The sequence below is a fragment of the Dendronephthya gigantea genome, unplaced genomic scaffold (assembly GCF_004324835.1).
Source record: "Dendronephthya gigantea isolate DGI-Jeju-01 unplaced genomic scaffold, DenGig_1.0 000134F, whole genome shotgun sequence".
Classification (NCBI taxonomy): Eukaryota; Metazoa; Cnidaria; class Anthozoa; order Malacalcyonacea; family Nephtheidae; genus Dendronephthya; species Dendronephthya gigantea.
Genome location: NW_021163144.1, coordinates 140,227 through 164,744, shown reverse-complemented (window position 1 = coordinate 164,744; position 24,518 = coordinate 140,227). Strand labels below are relative to the sequence as shown.

Here is a 24,518-nt window from a genome sequence, read left to right as displayed (position 1 = left end):
TGTAGTATCAGAATTGCCCAATGACATGAAGATGCTAGCTTTTTTAGGGGGAGAATTGTCTAACAGTGCAAAGTATTTTTCATCTTTTGGTAATGTCACCTTGGAATCCGCTGGAAAAGTCACAGGTACTTTTGGCCCTCTACCTTCTGACACTTGGAAGCCCTGGAAGTATGCTGACAGACTTAAAGTGGCAAGGCAGGTTGATAAGCTTAAAGCATCATTAGTCAAATCCAAGTTAGCAGCAAGTACTAAGCGGAACAAGGTAACATCTTTCATTGCTGAACAACAGAGTAGACAAGAATTAGTCCCAATCATTGGGGAATTAATTGACCGGGCACATGTTGACCCACTGCACTTAAAGAATAATGCTTGTGCTTCAGCCCATCGTTATATTCTGCATATTGCCCTTGGAATGGCCAATCTCAATCTCCATTTTTTAAGTATGTTGAAACTTTGCGGTCAAAATGTTCTCTCTTAAGGTTGGCAAACAAAGTAATCAGATGGTTTAATGAAACGAAGGGTAGTGGTAAAGAGTTTGATTACAGGTTTACAGGCAAAGACGCACGGATGTTCTTGCACAATTTTATGTACCTTTTAGATATTCTCGAGAAAGATTCCACTGGTATGCAATCTAAACATCTTCATATTCATTCTTTTCTTTGTCTTTGCCTTAGAGACTCAGTTTCCTTGTTTAGCCGTATTAAAATCACAGATGGACAGGTAAGTATGTTAAAGCAGCATTGTTCTAATTTTGTCCGTGGATACTCACTGTTTTTTTCGGTGAATCCCACGATCTGGACCCTTGGGCATGTTGTCCCCATGCATACCAAGGAGATGAAAGGTAAGTATGGTTTAGGTTTGGGTATGAATTCAATGGAGGGAAGAGAGGCTAAACATATAGCAATTTCAAGGTACTGTAAGAACACTGCATACCTGTATCGATGGGAGCAGGTTTTCCGGCATGAATTTATTTCCCTTATTTGGCTTCGAGAAAAAGGTTATAACATCAAAAACCCTTCAATTTCCAGAACACTATCTTATATCCCGAAGCGCATCAATGACAGTGACAAATATTGCCAGTGTGGTCTCGGTAAATTGGGAAGTAAAAAACAGTGCCGCTTCTGTAACCATGATTTAGGAAGCAAAATCAAGGTTAGTATTGAGAAAGGCAAGATTCTTGTTTAAAGGCTGTTTTCCTTTCCAGCTTTTTTATTAACTGTTGATGTAATAAATTGAGAGACATTGTATAATCAATCGAAAGACAACTTAAAGTGTATGTCTACACACTTGTCTTTATCTAAAATTTTTGCAATGCAAAACATAATAACATTAAATGAAAATTTGATTGGATCAATTTCTTTGAGTGTGAACTGTGAATGTTTGCCGGTTGGAATGGAAATCAGCCTTGTGTTGTGCACTTATTGATTTAAAGCCTGGTTCACACTTCTTGTAAGAATCTGGGATCCTCTTGGCTGCGCAAAATCCTTTGTCTGTTGGAAAATAATACATTCGATTCCCGATTCTTAGAATCTAGTGTGAGTCAGGCAAGGCCTAAATCAACCAAAATCAGGCTATTATTTGACTTATCGCACAGGCGGCGGTTGAAAAGTAAATATGCGCATAGTTGAGAGTTCGTAACTTCAAATTACAGCACAGGACCAGATGTTGCATAGCTAACAGCCCTTTGAATAACCGGGTCCAGGTTAAATGTTTCTATTTCATGATATATGCCCAATTGTATTTTCAGTTTAATGCATAATTGCTTTTATACTGATGGTTGAAACTCTGTTATTTTTTAATTCAGTGGCAGTGCTAAATTATTCTGCGATCATCTAGAGATCCATTCCAAAATGTGAAAATTTGATCCTTCAAACCTGTGGTATGGAACGTGGCCATGGGTACGAACTATTGCAGTATTGGTAATTTCTGCAAGTGCATACTCTAAATCTTTCCTTTTACAGTTACAGAAATTATATAGCCCCCTTTACATCACAGTTAACTGTGTCTGGGATAATATTTATTCAAAATTTGGTGCGAGTAATACCAGCAGTACTAATTTTGGGTTTTTTGGTGGTTAGCATTGTTATGCGCACTAAACAGCCCTTCTTCATTTATGAGCCCACGTGTTTCTTCATTTTGGGTCTTTTTACAGGCAATTTCTCCGTATAATATAATAATTTTGCTCAAACACTAACTCCAGTGCTTTATAATTTCAGTGCAGTTCAACACTCGGTGCCGTAAAAATAATATATTCAGAATTTCCCCGAATTTGTTTCATTTTTGTCCAGCTGAGAGTGAGAGAAATGGCACGTATAACTGTAGTGTTGATGCGGTCATGAGTTAACATAACAGCTGGGAATCAGTCGGATTATAGAAAATTTGTGTTAGCAAATTTCTCTTATCTGGTATTTTATTATTCCTTTTTTTTATACGTTTATCTCTGCAAAAAAATTAGCGTTTGACCAATGCAGTTAATGTGTTAAAATCATACATTTTGTACTTTAATTATCACTTGCAACATTGTGGTAATTGCTTGTACCACATATAACAGATTCCCCACAATGTTATGTTAAGTAAATGAAATCTGAACACTTTATTTTTAAGTAAACTAGTAAAGCCAAACAATCATATGAAGCACAAACATATGCATAGTGCTTTATCGCTTGCAATGACACATTGTCCTGTTTTAATCCAACATTGTGTTAATTGTTAGTAGCACACATTTAAACATTTTTTATTACACACTTAATGTAAATCACACTGTAGTGTAGAGATTAAAAACATTATTAATGTTGAAAAGCCACAAAATCATATATTTCACATGCATAGTGCTTTATCACTTGCAATGACACATTGTCATGTTTAATTTTAATCCAACATTGTGTTAATTGCTTGTAGCACACATTAAACATTTTTTATGATACACTTAATGTAAATCACACTGTAGTGTGGATATTAAAAAATGCACAATACAACTATACATTAATAATGTTAAAAAGCCACACAATCATATATTCATTTCATATTCATAGTGCCTTATCTTTTGCAATGACACATTGTCCTGCTTTAATGCAAATTGTTTGTAGCATGCATTAAACATTACTTAAAGACCATTTCGAAAAAGAGCAAGAGGCCTGTTTCGAGTTGCTCCTGTCGCAAGCTACACAAAAACAAAGTTTTTCCAGTCAAACTTTAAAAATATAAAAATGATTTTGAAATTTTGACAGCAGAAAACCCGACTGGGCTCATTTTTGCATAACTCGTAACAGACCTCATGCTGTTTTTGGAATAGGTCTGTGGCACACTTAATGTAAGTGGCACTGTAGTGTAGAGATTAAAAATACACAATACAACTTTACATTAATAATATTAAAAATTAAGCCACACATAATATATGTAGTGCTTTATTTCTTGCAAAGACACATTAATATTGTCCTGTTTTGATGAGCTGTGTGTAAATTTCTGCACTTATGCCATGTGCGGTTAATGTAAATGGAACAGTAGTGTGGATGTAAAAAAGATGTAATAAAACTATACACTAAATGTTGAATAGTAATTATTGCTCTCTATGTTAGGGGACAATGAATATATATATTATAGTGATGTTAGTTTTCATTTAAAGTTTGAAGCAATATACAGTATGTTATTTATTGTACATTATAGGAACTGCACTATTGATAATAAAATAGTGATGAAGTCATCAATGTCATACTCCTAATAGAGTGACTTGTACAAATAGTGTGTTTAAACAGGTATGTACTTTTACCAAAAAAAGATTGTAAAAATAAAATATGTTGCATGAACAATGCAGTTGGTAATATATATAAGCTTGCGGTCACACTAGCGCTTGTGCTTGAAGATTACCACCGGATTAGCGTGCTTGCGTGAACACCTTGCTAATCTCGTGTTGGAATGTAAGCCAAGCACCTCGCGGTCACACTCGAAAACGTATGCGTGCTTGCTCGTTGATGTTGACAGATAAATTATCTAATAATCTAAAGTCTATTAAAAATAATTTTGTAGATTTCATATAGGGTTTCAGTTTTAAATATTTGGCGCTCAAAATGGAGAACGAGTCCTTGCTATTGCTTTATTACCAACACCAAAGAAAGCGCGCTTCTGCTAGACGCAGATCGCTTGTTAGAAGGAGAAGACGGTTGTTTCTTGCATTGCGAAGAATCAACCAAAATATAATGTATTTTCAGTATGTCCGGACCATAACACTAGCAATAATGGCTATTGCTAGAATTGTAAGTCAAATAAATCAACGCCAATTTTGGGAGATTCCAAGACCACGACTGGGTTGGTTTGAGGTGATATTTGCAGCATTTTCGTATGCGCAAAGAAACATTCTTACGACTGGTAGCTTTTGTGACCCCAGAAATCGCCAAGGAAAACACCGTTTTTCGGGTGGCTATTCGCCCCATAAGCGAGTCGCTATTGCGTTATGGCGACTGGCGGTTGGTTCAAGCTTTCGCGCTATAGCTGCTCATTTCGATGTTGGAAAGTCGACCTGTGTCACAATCACGAAGGAATTTTGCCAAGCGCTTAACCGCTTGTCAAGGCATTACATCAAATTTCCCGTCAGATATGATGAAACTACGAGAGCGTTAGCGGTATTTCAAGATGATTGCAGGTTCCCGCAAGCAGTCGGAGCAATAGATGGTACCCATATTGAAATTATTGCACCAGAGGAGCCTTTCGACTATTTCGATAGACATCATCGCTATAGTGTTATATTGCAGGCAGTCGTAGGGCAAAACCTCACGTTTTTGGACACCGCGATTGGTTATCCAGGTAGCATGCATGATGCACGAGTTCTGCGCTCGAGTGATATTTTTCAGAAGGCACAGGATGGTGAGATTTTAACGGAACCACTTGCTAGAATCAACGGAGTTCAAGTTCGGCCTTTGCTGCTTGGTGATGGTGCATACCCTCTACTACCTTGGTTAATGAAGCCTTACCCTAACGGTGCTAATCTTAATCGTTCACAACGCCGATTTAACAAGACTCTCTCTTCAGCTAGATCGACCGTTGAAAGGGCATTCAGAATCCTTAAGGCCAGATGGAGAATACTTTTGAAAAGGCTGGACAACCGATTTGAAAACATTCCAGACGTAATATTGTCATGCTGCATATTACATAATTTTTGCCAAGAGGCTGGTGAGGAGTTTGACGACGAGGAGATTTTACGAAGAATTATTCGTGTAGACAGGGAATATTTAGAAACAAGGCGGCAAGAAAACACTGTTCATAATCCAACTGCTGAACGTATTCGCTTGTTAATCGAACAGAGTTTAACCTAAATATGTCCAAGTTATGCTACGACAATCGTAGTACCATGCGTGTAATTATATAATCTATGAATTTTGAATACAATATACAATAATATTTAATAATAATAATCTTTACGATCACTTGATAACTTTTCTAAAATTATTAGAATATAATCCATGTTCAAAATATAATTATCTTTATCAATTAAAAAATGTTTATGTTTTTTTAACAGTTCATCAAGTATCATCTATCTTTTCATAATTTCAGCCATTCTTAAAAAAAACTCCTGATCTCTTCTTCGAGACTCCTCATCCAGCTTCCTCTGATCTGCTTCAAGCTTTATGAGAAGATCTTCGCTTCGCTTTTGAGCATTCTCCATCATTTTCAACTGAGAGTTTTGCATCTCTACTAGCTTTTCAGTCAAGTCGATCATAGCACTTGCCGTGGTAATCCGACCTTTCTTAGTTTTTTTTTGGTCTTTCTTTGGCGCTTTTCGTTTGGGCCGCGGTCCAGCATTTAGAGAACTCTCCAATTCTGAATCACTCGCATCTCGCCTGTCGTACTCTTGGTCAGATTCTTCGGAATCATTGAATGACTGGTCTTGCGAAGATGAAGACGAGTCCCCAAATATGGCTTGCCCACTCTGGATTATCCCTGGCATTGTCACAACGGCCCGAGTACCGAGAACTTCGTCAAACGAGTCGAAGTATGGGCTGGTTTGGGGTGGCCTTCCAGTTGCTTTGTTATTTGTCTTTGCGTCTTTGTAAGCCTTTTTTAAGTTACGAAGCTTGTCCTTGCATTGTTTAGTCGTTTTTTTGCTCCCAGCCTTGTTCACTGCCTCTACAATTTTATTCCAAGCCTCAGTCGCTCTAGAACTTTGTACCTCCTCGATCCTTTCCTTCCACTCGCTTACCAGCACACTCGTTTGCGCTTCGCCCCATTTCGATGACGATTTGGCGCCATTTCTATCGGTGTTTATTGCTGTTGATGAAGCGCCGTTTTCGTCAATATTTGTAGAATAACTCCGTATTCTGTTCTCGTTCGAGCAGGTCGAGGGGCCATCGGAACTGTTACCAGGAGCAGACTGAGATTGTACGCGTTGCGGTTGGACAGGAGCTTGAGGAAAATATGGGTAGAATGGTGGTGGTTGTGGTTGGCTCCCAAATATCCAACTGGCTTCTGGCGTCGCACGAGCAAAAGCAGAATTGCTTTCCTGCCCATCAAAAGCGTTCGGAAACAAGAACGCAGCATCGTTTCTTTCATCGAATCTGTCTGGTGTTTGCGACATCCTTTTTTTTAAATTTTTCTAACTCGACTTTGCAGTGTTTGCGCTTCTCGCGAAGATAAAGACAAAATATTTCGAAACCACCGCTTTGTGACATTTTTAAATTGCCTGTCTATTTCCCTCTTGAAACTGAAAATTTCATTGGCTAAATTATATAATCCACTTGAGATTCACATTCTAGCACGATTCAAACATACCCTGTAGTGTGTTTGGACCGTGCTTCGCCGCCTTTGAAATTTCAAGCAAACCGTATCAGATTTCAAGCGTGCTGCAATTTCGCGTTTTGCGCGGTCAAACTACCAAGCGCGCTTGGAAGGTGACTTGTTGACAGATTCAAGTGGATTTAGTTGAAGCAAGCACGATTCTAGCGCTAGTGTGACCGCGACCTAACTAGCAGAAAACATCAAATGGGTAAGTCAAACTCCTTCCAATGATTAATAAGTTAAACTCATAAAAGGAAATCTATTAGGGGCTATTTTTAGAAACCTAATTGTGCATATATATATTCATTGTATGCAAGCCCAACTGATTTGTTTTGATATTGATTGCTATTTCCCTCATTTAAACATGTATATATGAATATACACCACCAATTATGCTTCTAGTGATGTCCCCGAATCTATTATTGATATAATAATAGTCTGAACACTCAATGTTCATTTGTTTGGCTAAGCCTTCTTATAATAAGATTCAATGACACCGCAGAAATTGGTGTTGAAAGTTAAATATCTCATCAGTTGCTCACATTTGAATCCTAGTATTCAGAAACTGCTGTCAAAGAAAATACTATCAAATAAGTTGAAAACAAGTTCAATTTTTCTTCCAATATCGGTTTTGGAAACTTTTGAAGGCTCTTCGTATGCATCTGCCACCGTAAAATGGCCATTTTGAGACATTTTCAGACATTTTCAGATGATTTGTTTTTGCCGTGTGCAAGCTTCAAATCTTTTGTGCAAGAGATATTTTGTTGAGTATTTATAAATCTTTTAGCTTGCCGAATTTAAAGTCTAAGTATTGAGAATTACGGCTAAGTCTACCAATTTCCGCGGTGTCAGATTCAATGCAAGGTGTCTGCATGGCATTTAACATATTGCAGTGTTGTCATTGTTGTCTTAACATATATCAACCCTACTCAAGAAAGCAAGGGAAATCATGCCTTGGTACCATAATTGCTGATCCTAGCCTGTATAACTGAATTTAAATAGTTATTTAAGGATATGGATGGTGGATATAATGCCTATATATGAATATAGGTTGCCATAATGCTGTTAATTACACCTAGTCACAGAGCCTACACTAAAATCTTGCTGCACCTATCCATGAACCTGTCTCAAAAGAAGTCAAATATATAAAGATATTGCCTGTCAAACCAGTTACATGATTTTCAAGATTTTAGATTTCTTCTGCAAGTCATTGCAACAACACAAATAGTATTAATGATCAAATACTAATAATTTGGCTTTTGTTTATTGCATGACTTGCAGAGGAAATCTAAAATCTAAAAAATCATGTGACAATGAAGGCAATATTTTTACATATTTGAGTTATTTTATGGCAGGTTCATAGGTGCTGCTACACCGTATTAGGTTTCCTTCTCTTCTTGAATAAGGTTGACAAATGTCCCCATGCATAGTTTTTCATAACCTAGCACTATTTTAAAAGAAATCTTGCGGCAATATAAACTTTCGTAAATAATTCAGAATCCAACACATCCTCAGTCGTAGATTACCTATAATAGGTAATTGTCAAATGCTCTTAGATTACCTATAATGGGTAAGCTAGGTGCACGTTAGTCGCTAGCTAGAACCCAGGACCATACATTACATACAACCGACACAACACGTTTCAATATGGCGACTGCTAAATGGGGAGGAAAGCGTCGTAAAAACAAACAAAGTTTGGAAGCAAGTCTTGAAGAATTACACAGAGTTGGCAAGAATTTAAAGACATCTAGTTCTAAAAAATTGAGTACGTTTTTGAATACATATGATGGTTCTGGTAAAAGGGTTCCATCGAACAAATATAAATATCGATCGCCGGCTGAACGCCATTCAAAACAAGGTGCTGCATCTAGTCAGATTGAAGGTGAATTAAACATGATTTATAGTCTTTATAGTGTAACCAGGATTTATTAAACGTACGTAGAAATGTGTCTGCGCTTTATACATGTGACGATCGTGTTCCTTTGACTTTCCAGGCGACTTGATGACTGAATCTGAATATGGCATGTTGGATTCAGATGATGAATTATATATGGCAGAAATGTCGGGCAGCAGATCGACAACAACAGGTTAGAAGTATTTAAGCTTGGTTTCTATTTAGCATTTACATGTTTTGCTTGCTGTCGTGACAACGACAAGTGGTAGATGTGATATAATCTATCTGGTCTTAACTTTATATAATTTTACGTTAGAGAGTCTCAGTAACTGCATAGAGACATGCAGCCAAATAAGCGAAGAAATTAAGTCAAGCAGTCAGTCGGAATGGACAAAAAGAATGTTGTCGGTAGAAGAAAACTGGGAAAGTAGCAGATCAGCAATATTTGATGCTCTACTCAAAAGCCATGCTGTACCCTCACCAGATAACATCTGCTTTTTATGCAATGAAGGGTGTGCAGTTGTAAGATGCCATGAATGTGGACCAAGGGTGTTGTTATGTTCTGCCTGTGATGAGAAGGTTCATGAAACAAATCCCTTGCACGACCGTGATGTGTGGGTGAATGGATTTTTTCAGGAAATACCTCCTACAACAATTGTTTCAGAAGATGGTTCCTTGGGATTTGTTAGTAAGTCACATCGAATTATTGTATACAGAATTATTTCTTCACTGCTCAACAATAACAAGATAAGTACTGTAAATTAATTTTGAATTATCAGAGAAAAAAATAGAAAAGAAGGACATCCTGGGGCACATTGCAGTTTAATAATTGGCTACCGGTATCTAATTTATATTTTAATTCAACAATTGACTATGGTAAATATACGATTAACATTCATGGTGCCCCAATGTGTTAACTTTAGCATTTTAGTATGTCTAAAGCCAGGTGATCTTACCAAGATGAATTTGTAATAGACCTTAGAGGTACTGTACTTACGTCACGGCAGTGCCAAACAATAAAATGCAGTGGAATGTGGAAACATCTAGGAACAACATCCTAATGTTTCTGTGGGTTGACTATGCAGTGTAAACACCTCTAAGATCTGTTGGAAAGTACAAACAGTACATGTATATATTAAAAAGTAGATTTAATGTACTGTGTGCAATTTGCCCCTATCTGTGACTGAATTTCTAATTATTTGTTCAATTTATCTCAACAGAGAGATGTGCACCATTTGCTTTATATAAGGCATGCTTGCTGTGTAAAGAACAAGGCTCACTGATTCTGGTTCCCTTGGATGAACCTTGCATTGTTGTGACTTCTAGAGGTAAAATAAATATCTAATTTTAAATGACTATTTTTTAATTAATAAATTAACCCATAGCAGTACTGACAGTAAGACAATAGACATCAATAGATGGTAAGTTGTGTATTTATTGAACTCATTCTGGAAATATGCAAAAGAACATTGCTCACCCCAAATGGCAAGGTCTGAATTATACTCATTATCTAGCTTGTGTTGTTTTTTCTCTTTTAATATTAGGACAATATGACTTGTCACTTTGTATGTATCGTTGTGGTAACTGTGACAAGGCATATTCACCTTCATCACTGGAAAAGATCATCAGTGAGGGTTATTGGCCTGGAAATCCAAAGCATTTCAATCATGTATTCTCACAAGATCTGTTTCGGCTCTGGGATTCTGTGAGAAAACACATGCCTGGAACATCTGAATCAGCATTCATAAGATCCCTAGGCAATCTTTCAAGCAACAATGGAAGGGTATGTTTAACTGCTTTATATTTGACTATATGGAAAGTTTCACTTTCTTGAGAAATTATTCTGAATAAATTGAAATTGTGCATGTTAGTCATGGCGTTGAACACAAACATTGCTACCAATGAAGTGATAGCTTTTATTGTGAAAAGAAGTAGAAAAATGCAAAATCAAAGTAATTCAGATTTATCCAAGAAAGTGAAGAAACTGCAGGGTTCTAGTGATGGGGTATTTGGAAATTACAAGTCTATTAGTAAAATTGGGGAGAATTTCAGTACTACGAAAGCAGATTGAAAGAGCATAATTAGGGACATGTTGATAAATATTTTTAACTTAGATTTAGAGTAGACAAGGGGAACTACTCGAATAGGGCCAATCTCATGTTTCATCTGCAAGAACATTAGTATACATATTGCAATAAGTTCTATCTTTGTATCTTGAATAAATTATTTGAGTACTAAATGTAAATTTATCTTTTTATAATTTGTTCTAGTCATCTACTATCAATGTCACAGTATTTCATCGTGCATTTAAGGAATGGTGTTTTGCCATGCATGAGATTGATGTTTTAAAAGGGAGAAACTGGATGGAATGTCCTTGTTGCTATAAAAACCAGCATTCCTGTCATGTTGATGGAAATGCGAAACTATACAGATATAGTTGTGTTCCAAGGTACAATTACTGTATATTAATTTTCACAATTTTCCCTCTTGTACTATAAAATTGGTGTTTCATTATCCCAAAGAAAGTGTGCATGCTTAGACTTTACACATTCAATTAATATGCAGGGACAGAAATAAATGTCATTGTGACCTGTATATTGAGTGATCTGTATATATTTTAATAATGCAAGTTTAAAAATTTAGTCTGTTAAGTTTATTTTTGTTTTCGTTTCCATTTTAATTTTAATTATACCCTACTGAAGCTATTAGCTTATATTTTCTGAATTTCATATGTTATATAATAATATACATAATTTACTTGAACAGCTGAATATACAATGCATCAAGCTAGCTATATTTTCAGATAATTCTGGGGGCTAAGAAGTGGAATGAAGAAGTACGTGAATCATATTTTATTTAATGTGACAAGACACTCAAGATTACTACCTTTCTATTTTTGCAGAGGTGAGCGAAAATGTTATTACGGTAACGTTTTTGTGGAGGAATATGATGCTGTTGAAGCTCATCTAGATATTGTTTATGCATCAGCATCGTCAAAGGTATGTTACAGTATATGTTTCTTACACATATTTATTATAATCACAACACATTGTGTCAATACAAGCTAACCAGTTCTAGACGTTTGAGTTTTTTTGACATTTCTCTTCCAGAAAAACACCAGTAATTCGTATTGTGGTACATCAAATTGGAAAGCAGCCAGAAATACTGCAAATGTGCGATCAAAGTTAGATGAAACTGGGCTTGTAGTAGCTGGCTGCAAACATGCCCTTGCACAAAGTGCTCTTAATATGTACAGAGGAGAATTATTTGGGTACACACATTACTTGCAGATTAATAGATTGGTTCCTCAAGGTGTCATGTTCTTATGGCAGGATGTTGTGTGCAAGTATTGGCCATGGTTTATGTCACTTCCCAAAGAACTCTCTCCCCAAGATACCTTCCTTATGAAACCTGCACTTTCTATTATGCATGGAAAAGCGCATATTTGGTCTTGTCAGGTAATTAGTGCACAATATTGAGCAATAAACATTCTGCACAGTAACCTAAATTTAATTGTAACATTTTTCATCTCATGAATGTTGGAGCAAATACGAAAAGGAAACTACTGTAGCCGTTATTAATAAAGTAAACAATTAATAATATTGTATTTTTTAAGGTGACATGGGGAGGCAAGGATGGCAAGGGAGCGCATATACGACTGGTGAGGAAGTGGAGCAAATAAACAGCTACATATCGAGATTGGGGTCAACAACAAAGTATATGAATGCTGGAGGTAAGATATCTTGCTGTACAAATGTAGATATCTCGAGTTGTTTCTTTTTCTATAAGAAATTTTCTTCTTAGAGTGACACTTTGGAGAGATTAAGATGATTTTATTTTGTAGGTCGTGACGAAACTATAACTGAACATGTCATGCACTGGAACAAACAGAAAGTTATGAAACTTCACATAAGTCTGTCCAAAAGATATATTGAGGTACAATACGTAGAGTTATCTTTAGTTAACATTACAGCTTTTTACAATTTTTACATTTAATTCCTTTTTTATTATTACTGACAATCATTAGATTAAAAGAATGATTGAAGCAAATGAAGAGGAATTGAAGAATGAGATGAACGCGATTGGTTGTCACGATCAGCTAGAAAGTGGGGAGTTAGAAACCTGGAAAGAAGCGATAGCCATATGTGGAAAACGTATGTGACTTGCATTGCCAATGGTGTATTTTGTAGAAATGCAGTGTTATAGGTTGTTTTCTTTGTAATACAGGTAGTCAGTTTGGGGAAGTCGTTTTAAGTAAACAGGAAAATCAATTGGTTCAATATTATCAGCTTAATATTGAGATTTCTGAAGCAACTTCTCTGAAGCCGTTCGTGGAGGAAGCTCGTGATGGTGTTGGTGCTGCACTTGTCACTGGGAATGGTGAGCTGTTCAAGAAAGCACTGCAGAAGCAAGAGGAGATTGATCGCAAGAAAAAGCAGTTGGCCAAACTAGAATCTCTTTTGGATATTTGTGGATGTCAGACGAAACGAACAGATGCTTTGGAAAGAGGAAAGCGACTATTGGCTTCTCAGAAACGCAAGGAAATTCACGAAAATATTGAGATGATGAGTTTTTCAATTTCCCAGAGAGTGAAGAGTATTGGTCGATTAGCAGGTTAGATTTGTAATAATGAACATTTTAGTTGTTTCACAATAGTGAAACGTGACCTTTAGTTATACGGTGTTTACCAAATATGATCTATACAGATAGGGCATCTTTGTACTCTACTATCTCTGCAGGAAGAATGATAAGTTTGAAAGTGACACCTTCATGATACAAAGTCAGTGCGATTTTTAACTTTTTTTCAGGAGATTTTTTCATTACTTGTCGAGCAGCGGCCGGTTGTATAAAAAAGTGATTAAAGTTAACTATAGTTAAGTGGAAATGTCATCCAATAAGAAGCGCGTATTTGGAAGTTTAATCACTATTTAACTACTTTTTAACTGCAGTTAGCGCTAACTACGTTTTTATACAACTGGCCCCTGATTAATACGTCCTTAATATCTTAACGGTAGTTATAAATCACGTTCTTTTCACAGATTCTTCTAAGCAGCGTTCAAGACTACGCAGTAAGAATACAAGCGAAAGAAAGAAATTGGAAGATCTAATCGCGCAGCTAAATATGGTAGAGAATATGCTTGGTGAAACTGAAGATGTTCTTACTTCTGCCCAGGCTGTTAATGGTCATTTTCCATGGATTAACGAAGAAGATAGCAGTGGTAATTTATCATGTACTGTAGTTAATAGCGTTATAACATTTTGAGTTATTTTGTCTACATATCTTCTCAAATTTGCTTTCATTACTTTCAAAACTTAACAAATTTCGTCGGTTTGTCATATCGCGTCAGGTGTGTCTGGACCTTTATCTTGTAGCAAAAGTGCCCGCACTACAGGGTGTATCAAAAAAAACTGAACAGATTTGAATTCACTCTCAACTTCGCGAAACGGCTCCAGCTACGTCGTTCTTGACTAATATGGATTGTTTGGGTACTTATAATGTAGAGTTAATGAAGAAAAAATTAAATTTAAAGGGGAGGGTATTTCTCGCAACAAATGAAAAATGGCTTGCGCACGAAATCTGAATGCTTAAAAGTTATTTTGAGTTTGTGGATGGAAAAGTTAGTGGGTGAAGTATTGCTGCTCAAAATTTCAAAATAATCGATTAAGTGTAAGCCCTCTAAAACGTCGCCCAAACTTGCATTTTATGAAATAAATCATGTTTTTGCATGCTTATAATTTATGCCAGTTTACCTAATCTGCATATTGCCAAATCGCCTTTGCTCTCAAGGGACATTTAATTTGAATTGAAATTTTGCTTCAGGAAAATATTTTTCTATGGAATTCACTGTTCTAAAACACTTCGCATTGTTTGTCTCATTTGAAACGTTTTAAAATGGTTAGGCCACAATTCACTCCACGGCAGAGAGCTTTTATTGTAACTGAGTACTATCGAAACAATGCTAACGTTCTCAGAGTTCTTCAAAGATTTCAGCAGGAGTATCCCAATGCACGCTGTCCTTCACGTGGGACAGTCTACAGCAACGTACAAAAATACGCTATCACGGGGACCAGTTTGAATTTGAACAAGGGGAGATCTGGTCGCCAAAGAACTGCAAGAAGTGCGGAGAACATTGAAGCGGTGCGGAATGCCATTCAAGAAGCTCGCGAACAGGCGCCTGAAATGCGTATTAGCTGCCGTCGAAACGGCCTTGGTTTGTCTTCTGCCACATTCAACAGGATAACTCGACTGGATCTACATTTTCACCCCTATCAGATGATAAAACGGCATGAACTTCTTCCTGGTGACCTTCCGCGACGAGTACAGTTTTGTGAGTCGCTTCTTGATAAGAACGACCGGTTTCTCGACGATTTGTTAATTGGTGACGAGTCCGGTTTTGCCCTAAATGCCTCGGTTAACACACACAATATTCGAGAATACTGTCCACGAGGTGAACGACCTTTAAATTTCGAGTATGTAAGAAATGATGACCGGCATAAGCTGACGGTGTGGGTTGGTTTAATGGGAAATGGGACTGTTGTAGGTCCGTTTTTCTTTAGACACAACATCGATGGGGAAGATTATTTAGAACTGATCGATGGCGAGATAGTCCCAGTGTTACGGCGAATGCCCCGTTATCGCGGCAGAAGAAATGGCCAGTTTCAACGAATTTGGTGGGCACAGGATGGTGCACCTCCACACAGAAGGAGAATAGTCACGGATCGCTTGACAGAGCTATTTGGAGATCGCGTTATTGCGTTGAATCGTGCCGTGGAATGGCCACCAAGATCGCCTGACCTCACTCCACTTGATTTCTTTCTCTGGGGCTTTTTAAAAAGCAAGGTTTTTCAAACACCGCCAGAAAATCTTGATGAGCTAGAGCGTCGAATTCGGCGTGAGATGGGTATTTTAAGTCAAGGAAGAGCACTGGTAAGACGTGCTGTTTTTGAAATGCTACGAAGGGCGCGCGTTTGTTTACAACGAAATGGAGGACATGTTGAGGACTAAGATACATTAACTTCTTCATAAACTTGTTGAGTGATTCAAGATATGTATGTTGTGTGTAAAATTCGTTTTGATAAACTTTAAGTTTATGAATTATAAAATGTTATAGACAACATTAAAAGAACATTTTTCTGAAGCAAAGTTCTAATTCTAATAATGTCCCTTGAGAGCAAAGGCGATTTGGCAATATGCAGATTAGGTAAACTGGCATAAATTATAAGCATGCAAAAACATGATTTATTTCATAAAATGCAAGTTTGGGCGACGTTTTAGAGGGCTTACACTTAATCGATTATTTTGAAATTTTGAGCAGCAATACTTCACCCACTAACTTTTCCATCCACAAACTCAAAATAACTTTTAAGCATTCAGATTTCGTGCGCAAGCCATTTTTCATTTGTTGCGAGAAATACCCTCCCCTGGATTACGAAAATCTAAATTTAATTTTTTTTTCATTAATTCTACATTATAAATACCCAAACAATCTATAATAGTCAAAAACGTCGTACCTGGAGCCGCTTTGCGAAGTTGAGAGTGATTTCAAATCTGTTCAGTTTTTTTGATACACCCTGTAGTTATAACCTTAATTGATTACTGTCAGTAACAACTAACAATATGTTAATTATTATATACAAAATTGTATTAATATATCCAGTAACGGTTTTTTTATTATAGGTATAGTCCCGTTGCGGGCAAAGAGGAAGGGCTGTGGAGATTTTCCTGATTGGTAAACATCTCAAAGAAGAAATTTCACTTCTGGAGCAGGAAATGGTTCGATTTCTCTGTTATTACAGAGATAAAATCATTCTAGATCTTTCTTCACGTTTTAATTCGTTAGAAGAAGGTACTTATCAGCAAAAGTGTAGACTTCCAGGAGAGTTTTTATTAATTTTTTTTAATGTTAAGGTTGCTTGCCAGATGACGATTCCATCTTGTGCGAGACCGATAATGGACAATCTGATGAGGTATTGAAACATAAGATTGGGTGTTCTCATGATCAATTATGGTCTTAGTCTATTTTTGTTTTTGTGTTTGTTCTCAAAGTTTTTCACGTTGCTTTTTAGGTTGTTGTTGTTGTTGTCGTAGTTGTTATTCGTGGTTTTTAAATGTAGTTGCTTTCATTCAATGTTTTCATGCTTTATATAGGGAAAATACAAACTGACACGATCCAACCAACAGGCAATAGATGGGCAAAGAGCTCTTTTGAACGCGGGTATTTATTTCAGTAAAACCCGGTTGAAAGAAGGTACAATTGTCTTCAAACACATTGCCGAAGGAACATTTGAAGAGCTACTTCTTGATGAGGATTTCACTGGCGAAGTGGATCGTTTGTTTGAGGAGGAAGAGGATGAAATTGAGGAGGACGAAGATGAAATTGAGGAGGGAGAAGATGAGGAGGCACAAGAAGAGAATTGAACAATAGACTAAATCCAGCGACAATGAGTGGGTGGCACCCCATGATACCCCTGCCTTTGAGCAGCTAATACGGGAGAAATCTTCTCGGGGGACTGGAAGCCTTGGTCTAAACACGCATTTGCTGTGATGTGATTCACATTTTAGAATTTAATTACGTAAATTAAGTAACTTTGTACCCCATTATTTTCAAATTTCCTAATATAAAGGGTTTTGATGTAGTGTGTTTTGTTACTGTAAAAATTATTAGAAATAAAAATATTAGAAATTATTTGTTATTTTGTGTTCCCATGTTGTTCCCTCCCCTCCCATGTTGTTAAGTTCTCACTCATTCCCGTTTGTCGTTATCTGTCATACCCATGTTAGTACCGTATCTATACCACTTGGTTGTAATTGAACGCAGCTGTTAACCAGTTGCAATATTCAGTGTACGAATTAATTGAGGAAGTATCTGTGATTCCTCGGCTGCTTATGGGAGTAGAGTGATCCACTCGCATCATAACTGGGAAGCGAATCCGTCCCAAACGACCGGTAGCGGGCAAAATTGTAATAGCTAGATAATGGTAATACTGATATATTATGATTAAGTATGAGGCTTTGCTGACTAGTTATTAGCGTCAAATAAAATATCGCTATTTTATAAAAATTTTATTATTTTGGGGTAATTTTGTGGCGTAACTGGTATGAACTATTGTAGTCATATGGTATCGTGGTAAATATAACCCCGATTTTAATAAAATATCGCTATTTTATAAAAATTTTATTATTTTGGGGTAATTTTGGGGCGTAACTGGTATGAACTACTGTAGTCATATGGTATAGTGGTAAATATAACCCCGATTTTAATAAAATATCGCTATTTTATAAAAATTTTATTATTTTGGGGTAATTTTATGGCGTAACTGGTATGAACTATTGTAGTCATATAGTATAGTGGTAAATATAACCCCGATTTTAATAAAATATCGCTATTTTATAAAATTTTATTATTTTGGGGTAATTTTGGGGCGTAACTGGTATGAACTACTGTAGTCATATGGTATAGTGGTAAATATAACCCGATTTTAATAAAATATCGCTATTTTATAAAAATTTTATTATTTTGGGGTAATTTTATGGCGTAACTGGTATGAACTATTGTAGTCATGTGGTATAGTGGTAAATATAACCCCGATTTTAATAAAATATCGCTATTTTATAAAAATTTTATTATTTTGGGGTAATTTATGGCGTAACTGGTATGAACTATTGTAGTCATATGGTATAGTGGTAAATATAACCCCGATTTTAATAAAATATCGCTATTTTATAAAACTTTTATTATTTTGGGGTAATTTTGGGGCGTAACTGGTATGAACTACTGTAGTCATATGGTATAGTGGTAAATATAACCCCGATTTTAATAAAATATCGCTATTTTAAAAATTTTATTATTTTGGGGTAATTTTATGGCGTAACTGGTATGAACTATTGTAGTCATATGGTATAGTGGTAAATATAACCCCGATTTTAATAAAATATCGCTATTTTATAAAAATTTTATTATTTTGGGGTAATTTTGTGGCGTAACTGGTATGAACTATTGTAGTCATATGGTATAGTGGTAAATATAACCCCGATTTTAATAAAATATCGCTATTTTATAAAAATTTTATTATTTTGGGGTAATTTTGTGGCGTAACTGGTATGAACTATTGTAGTCATATGGTATAGTGGTAAATATAACCCCGGTTTTAATAAAATATCGCTATTTTATAAAAATTTTATTATTTTGGGGTAATTTTATGGCGTAACTGGTATGAACTATTGTAGTCATATGGTATAGTGGTAAATATAACCCCGATTTTAATAAAATATCGCTATTTTATAAAAAGTTTATTATTTTGGGGTAATTTTGGGGCGTAACTGGTATATTGATTTTTAAAACTGATAAAGTTTGGGTTAGTATATTAGGATTTAGTTTTGTGTTAGGATAGTTTTTCTACGTTATAAAAAGGGAAACCTTAGTTGGAAGTATATACTATCTGGCAATCACCATTAATGTTGTCTTTTCAAAAACCTTAAACTCTGAGGGCGCAATGATGATTGATTATTGCCTATTTAATATTTAGATTCATAAACCTTGAAAACCTTTTTGAGTGGAACGCACAGAATGGTTCAAGGGCCTAATAGGTGAAAACTCATCAACCCTTGCGCGCTGAGGTTTTAATAGTGAATTAAGTGAATTCACTACACAGAGAACAATTATGGTTTTCAGTTGGTAAACAAAGTCAGAGACATAAGTGAAGCAAAACAAAACTGGATTCCAAACGTTAGCAACAATTTTTATGTCATGTCGGCGTCGTACATTTGGTGCATCTTAAGCTCGTTAATGTACTGGAAGGACAATCTTAATTGGAATAAACTGTAGCTATATTAAAACACTCATTAATAAATAATCCACAAGGAAAATACAAAAATAATTAATGTTTAATCAATACTATCAATGTTTGTAAATCGAATACAGATTTGTCCTGATTTAAATAAATCAAATGTTTATTTTTAAAAATGCTTCGCCAATAAAGCATCCAATCCTTCACCGTTGCATGTATATATGTTTCATAATTTGCCCAGAAATATTTACAAACTATTTTGTGACGTGAGATTTTTTGCGTATCGGGTAATTTAATGGAAAGATTAAGTCGGTATAAAGCAATATTGCCTATTGACAGTATTGTTGTATTTGCCAACTAGTAGTGAGTTTAAGATGTGCCAAATCTATCACTGTACGACGCGGGCGTGAAGAAAAACTGGACCTATTCCAACTTGCAGTTTCCGCCCACAAGGAAAAAATTATGGTCGCCAGTTGATAAACAAAGTCCAAGGACACAAGTGAAGCAAAATAAAACTGGATTACAAATATTAGCAACAATTTTCATGTCATGTTCGCGTCGTAGATTTGATACATCTTCTCGCTAATATTTCAGTCCAAGATAACCGGTTTGCAGCGTGGCAGTTTCTTGATAAAACAACAGCACAAAATGTTTCTTTAAACTGCCTAAAATAAACAAAAAATCTCCTCGACGTTTCGACCTATGGGCCTTCGTCAGGAGAGGGGGGTGCATGTCCTAAGACCCATAGGTCGAAACGTCGAGAAGATTTTTTGTCTAGTATTTCAATCTACAATATTTATAAAGTTGACAGCAAGTACCGTCGTTGGAAGCTAAACGCTCCAATTGGAAACGTTACAAAGTTTATGTCAGTTAGATCAAATTTGATGTCACATTTTATAACGTTTCCAATTAAACTTAGTTGCAAATGGAGGTATTTGGAAATTGCAACACAGTCGTACAGAATAAAGACAGACAGAAGGCCGATTTCCTCGTTTTTGCTATGATTTTGGCGTAACCGTTATTCGTCATAAAAATGCTAACACCATGGTCCTAGTTAGGCTTAGACACAAGATGCTCAACAACTTTATTTGGCTACTTTTTTGGCCCAATATAGGCTTAAACACAAGACGTTCGACAACGTTTTAGAAACTTTTGACACTCTACTCACTGACCCAAACGTCACGAAACTGTTACCACGTACATGTTTGTAACTGGCCAAAACAACAATATCCCAACCATGACGACATTTTAGAATTTTTGCCTAAATGATTAAACAATAATATTCGAGTCCTAAAAAGATCAAATTGTACATGCTATGATATATATAGAAGACTGAAATCATAAGTATAGCTAGAAAAAACTTTATAGAAAGAGAGACCCATTATGGTAAAGCTACATATTATTATAAGTCTATTAAATCTGTTGTCATTATACAAAATAAACACAAGTCTGAAATCTAGAAAAAGCACTAGTCCAGCAAGATACATTGATAGAAAATCATTCTGGAAATAATCCGGAGAGAACTGTCTGTAAAACAGGTGTGCCAAAAAAACTTTACATATATATATTAATATATATATATATATATATATATATATATATATATATATATATATATATATAGCATGTTCCTTGTTAGTTCGTTGCAATATTGACTGTGCTATTTAATAATTTTAAATTGCATAACATTACCTATTAAATCATGGTAAGTTTACTTGTAAAATATTTATTCTTTATAAAATGCACCCATATATGCACAATAAAGACCATTTTAAATCTATTTCTTTGTTATCGGAAGTATATCCTTTTTATGCCATATGAAATCAAACAAATAAACAAACAGTGACTATACTTCTATTAGACACTCAAGGTCTGTTATATTGTACAAACACAAATAGTCTATATGGCAGAAAAGGAAGAGACATCCAGGCATGCTGGAATATCAATAATTGGGGGGGGGGCAGATATTCATATATGCGAGTTCTGCATTATTGATTTCTTTTGAAATCAATTGTTTTTATGGTCTGTGAACTTGAATATATGAATACCTGCCCCCCCCCCCCCCAATTATCGATATTCCTTCGTCCCTGGAGACATGTAATGTTTTTAGGCTATAATTAGGATGATAAAGTTTTAAACATTGTCTGTCAGATTAGTGGAAAGCACCGCAATCAACCAAAAATATTCAAATTTACTGTAACATTTTTTATAACTGACAGACATCGAAAAATATTTTACTTTCTGGGACCACAAAAGAACATTAGGTTCTTTTGTGAATAATCACCAAATCAACAGTAACAAATTGTTAAACTTAATGTAATGCCGCATTTTAACAGAAAAATCTTAATTAGGTATGTATATACTATAAAATTAATTAATTTAGATTATTGATCTGGTGTCCGATCTTAGCTTGAAATGCATTTGCCATACAACATTAATCTTTTTTTCTGTTTTGAGGGAATATTCTGATGTAACTGAAAACATTATCTCCTATGATGATGTTGTTAACGATGAAGCTTAGGTACTGTATCCAAGCACTTCCAAGGTACATTATGGCAGTGGCATAACTTTACTTTTTTAACCCATTAAGTGGCAATGCACCCCAGTGCGCCCTACTTGTTTTTTTACTTGTCTAACGCCAGATGATTTTACTTGTCAAGGGGAAAGCTCTGCCACTTAATGGGTTAATTGGTCGCCCTGAATAAAACTCACTTCCCATCAGACAATGGTTACTGAGATACCTAGGTAGGGGGTATAAAATAAGGGGACGAAGTAACTTCAGAATACCAAGCCACTTTAACCCCTCCTTAATCCATATACTGCCTCAAATCCAGCTTGGGCTAAAAAAAATGTGAATCAAGTACATGCAACTTGATTCAACAATAAAAAATTTATCTGACAATGAAAACAAGCCAGAAACTATGCAAACAAAGCTGCCAATGTCTTATGTTAACGAATTAGGTGGCAATGCACACTGCTTTAATAGTTTACTCTAGACCATTTCACACTGGCAAGGTACAGTACTGCCAGTAAATCACATAGGATTTCTGTTTCCCGACTATTTTGGTGTTACTATTGTAACAATTTAAAAAAGCAACAACTCAGTATTTTGCACAAAAATTCAAAACATAATTTAGTAATTCATGTTATTCATTTCTGTAATTTTTGCTGTAAAATTGTATGAAATGTAACTGCTTGCATATATATTTCACGGATTTTTGTTTATAACTTGCTTTATAAAACATTAAAAAGCGAGTAGAAACCTTTTGCATATATATTCAACTGTTAGCTTACTTAGCTAAGCTGTACTTTCCTTCTTACCCGTTTCTTTAGCAAATTGAATTGCTTTGTTGGGTTTGTTTTACCCATATTTAATATCCGGGCATCTTCTTCGTTGTCTTCGTTTTGCTCGATGTCAACGACTATGCTCTCCTTGCAGATACGGCATCTCTTTGCTGCTGGACCATTGTCGTTGTGGCATTTGCCACATCGTTTCGGGCGCCCAGCCTACAAATTTTTAATTCATTGATATTGTTGTTTGCGTATATGCAAATGCCTTCGGTCATTTCAGTCGTACAAATATAAACATATGCACTTTGAAGGCGGACTATTTCTATAAAAATTTATAAATCATACCATATCAGCTTTGTTTAGAGTAACTCCAAGCACTTTCGAAGGCCAAAAAAGTAAAGAAAGATCCTTAAAGATCAAGTAATCGACAGGAAAGGAGAACCAACGTGAACTGTTACCCGCGTAAACCCAAAAAACGCTGCGTAATTCTATATCGAATACACGTAATTATTATTGGTCCTGGCAGGGTCCTCGGTTCTAGCTAGCGACTAACGTGCACCTAGCTTACCCATTATAGGTAATCTAAGAGCATTTGACAATTACCTATTATAGGTAATCTACGACTGAGGATGTGTTGTCAGAATCATGCCATTCATGTGCTTACAAACATTCGACCTTTAACAATTTGAGACATGTAAACATATACCTTCAACTGAAAAAACTGATTAGCTTGTTACATGTACACATAGAATGTTGTTAGCACATCAACATGACAAAACAAAAAGTTACCATAAACGTTAATTATGTTGTGGAAAGCCATGGCAGTTCCATTCTCCAAAATTAAACAAAATTAAAAGTTTCCTTTGCTTGATCTTGTACGCGAAAGTAAACCTCTTTTCATCGGATACAACTAGCCAAACATTATGTCCCTTTCGAGAACCAGATGCAAGATTTCTTTTAAAATAGTGTGTGATTTTTTCGCTAGGGAAACCCGACAATGACAACAACTCCTGAACCAGCCGAATGGACGTGAAGGAAATCAATTCCGCATTTGCGTTGTTACTGTGGCAACAGAAAGGCTCAACAAAACCATTCATGGCTCTTACGACTTGCACAAATAATGAAAACATCGCATACGGAATGTGCCGAGAAATTTCGCCGCGAAATGGATTGCGCATCCCACGCCTCCCTGCTAACCGTCGATAAATAGCGCTCAACCAGATCTTTGCCTCGTCCTTTAGCACACTGCCAGGGAAAATTGGATGACGTGCCAGCAATCTAGCTGCGCGACTATGTTCTGCCACGACATCCCTACTCACGTCATAGAGCGGCACCAAATAATTAATAGCAGACGATATAAAAAAATTTACCAGAAACCAACGCTGACCACAAACCAATTTCTAGTCTTTGCCTGACACTCAAAGGAGTATCAGGTTCAGACTCTTCCTGGTAAGACAAAATATCTTCCAAAACTTTGTCTCTGCTCCTTTTCAAATTTGCTGCCATTTTGAAAATATTTAACACAAATGGGAAAAACCACTGAACTTAAAGAAAGGTGAACTTGGCCGATTTCAAAGCCTTTTATGACAAGGGTGAATAAGTAAAAATTAATGTTTGAGGGAAATATGAGCGAGTTTAGTAGAAACATATGATCACGTCTCAGCATATAGTCGGTGACTTCTATATCCACCAGTCATTATCATAGATCGTGTCGGGAGTGTGCACATTTATATACTCGATTGGTTCTTTGACGTTCACATGATAGCCGTGTTTCTTGTGT

General features: G+C 36.0%; 2 protein-coding genes across 2 annotated transcripts; one reads left to right on the top strand and one right to left on the bottom strand.

Annotated features, from left to right (window-relative positions):
- Positions 1-5,524: 5,524 nt before the first annotated feature.
- Positions 5,525-6,565, bottom strand: LOC114536359 (trihelix transcription factor GT-2-like). The gene has a single exon (XM_028557722.1). The coding sequence runs from the start codon at positions 6,563-6,565 to the stop codon at positions 5,525-5,527; it is 1,041 nt and encodes a 346-aa protein (XP_028413523.1).
- Positions 6,566-8,412: 1,847 nt separating this feature from the next.
- Positions 8,413-13,922, top strand: LOC114536358. Its single transcript, XM_028557721.1, has 13 exons — positions 8,413-8,647; positions 8,760-8,852; positions 8,976-9,347; positions 9,880-9,987; positions 10,204-10,442; positions 10,930-11,108; positions 11,562-11,658; positions 11,770-12,001; positions 12,276-12,392; positions 12,504-12,595; positions 12,687-12,813; positions 12,887-13,273; positions 13,699-13,922. Exons 1-13 carry the CDS (start codon positions 8,413-8,415, stop codon positions 13,920-13,922), a joined length of 2,502 nt encoding a protein of 833 aa, XP_028413522.1.
- Positions 13,923-24,518: the final 10,596 nt, after the last annotated feature.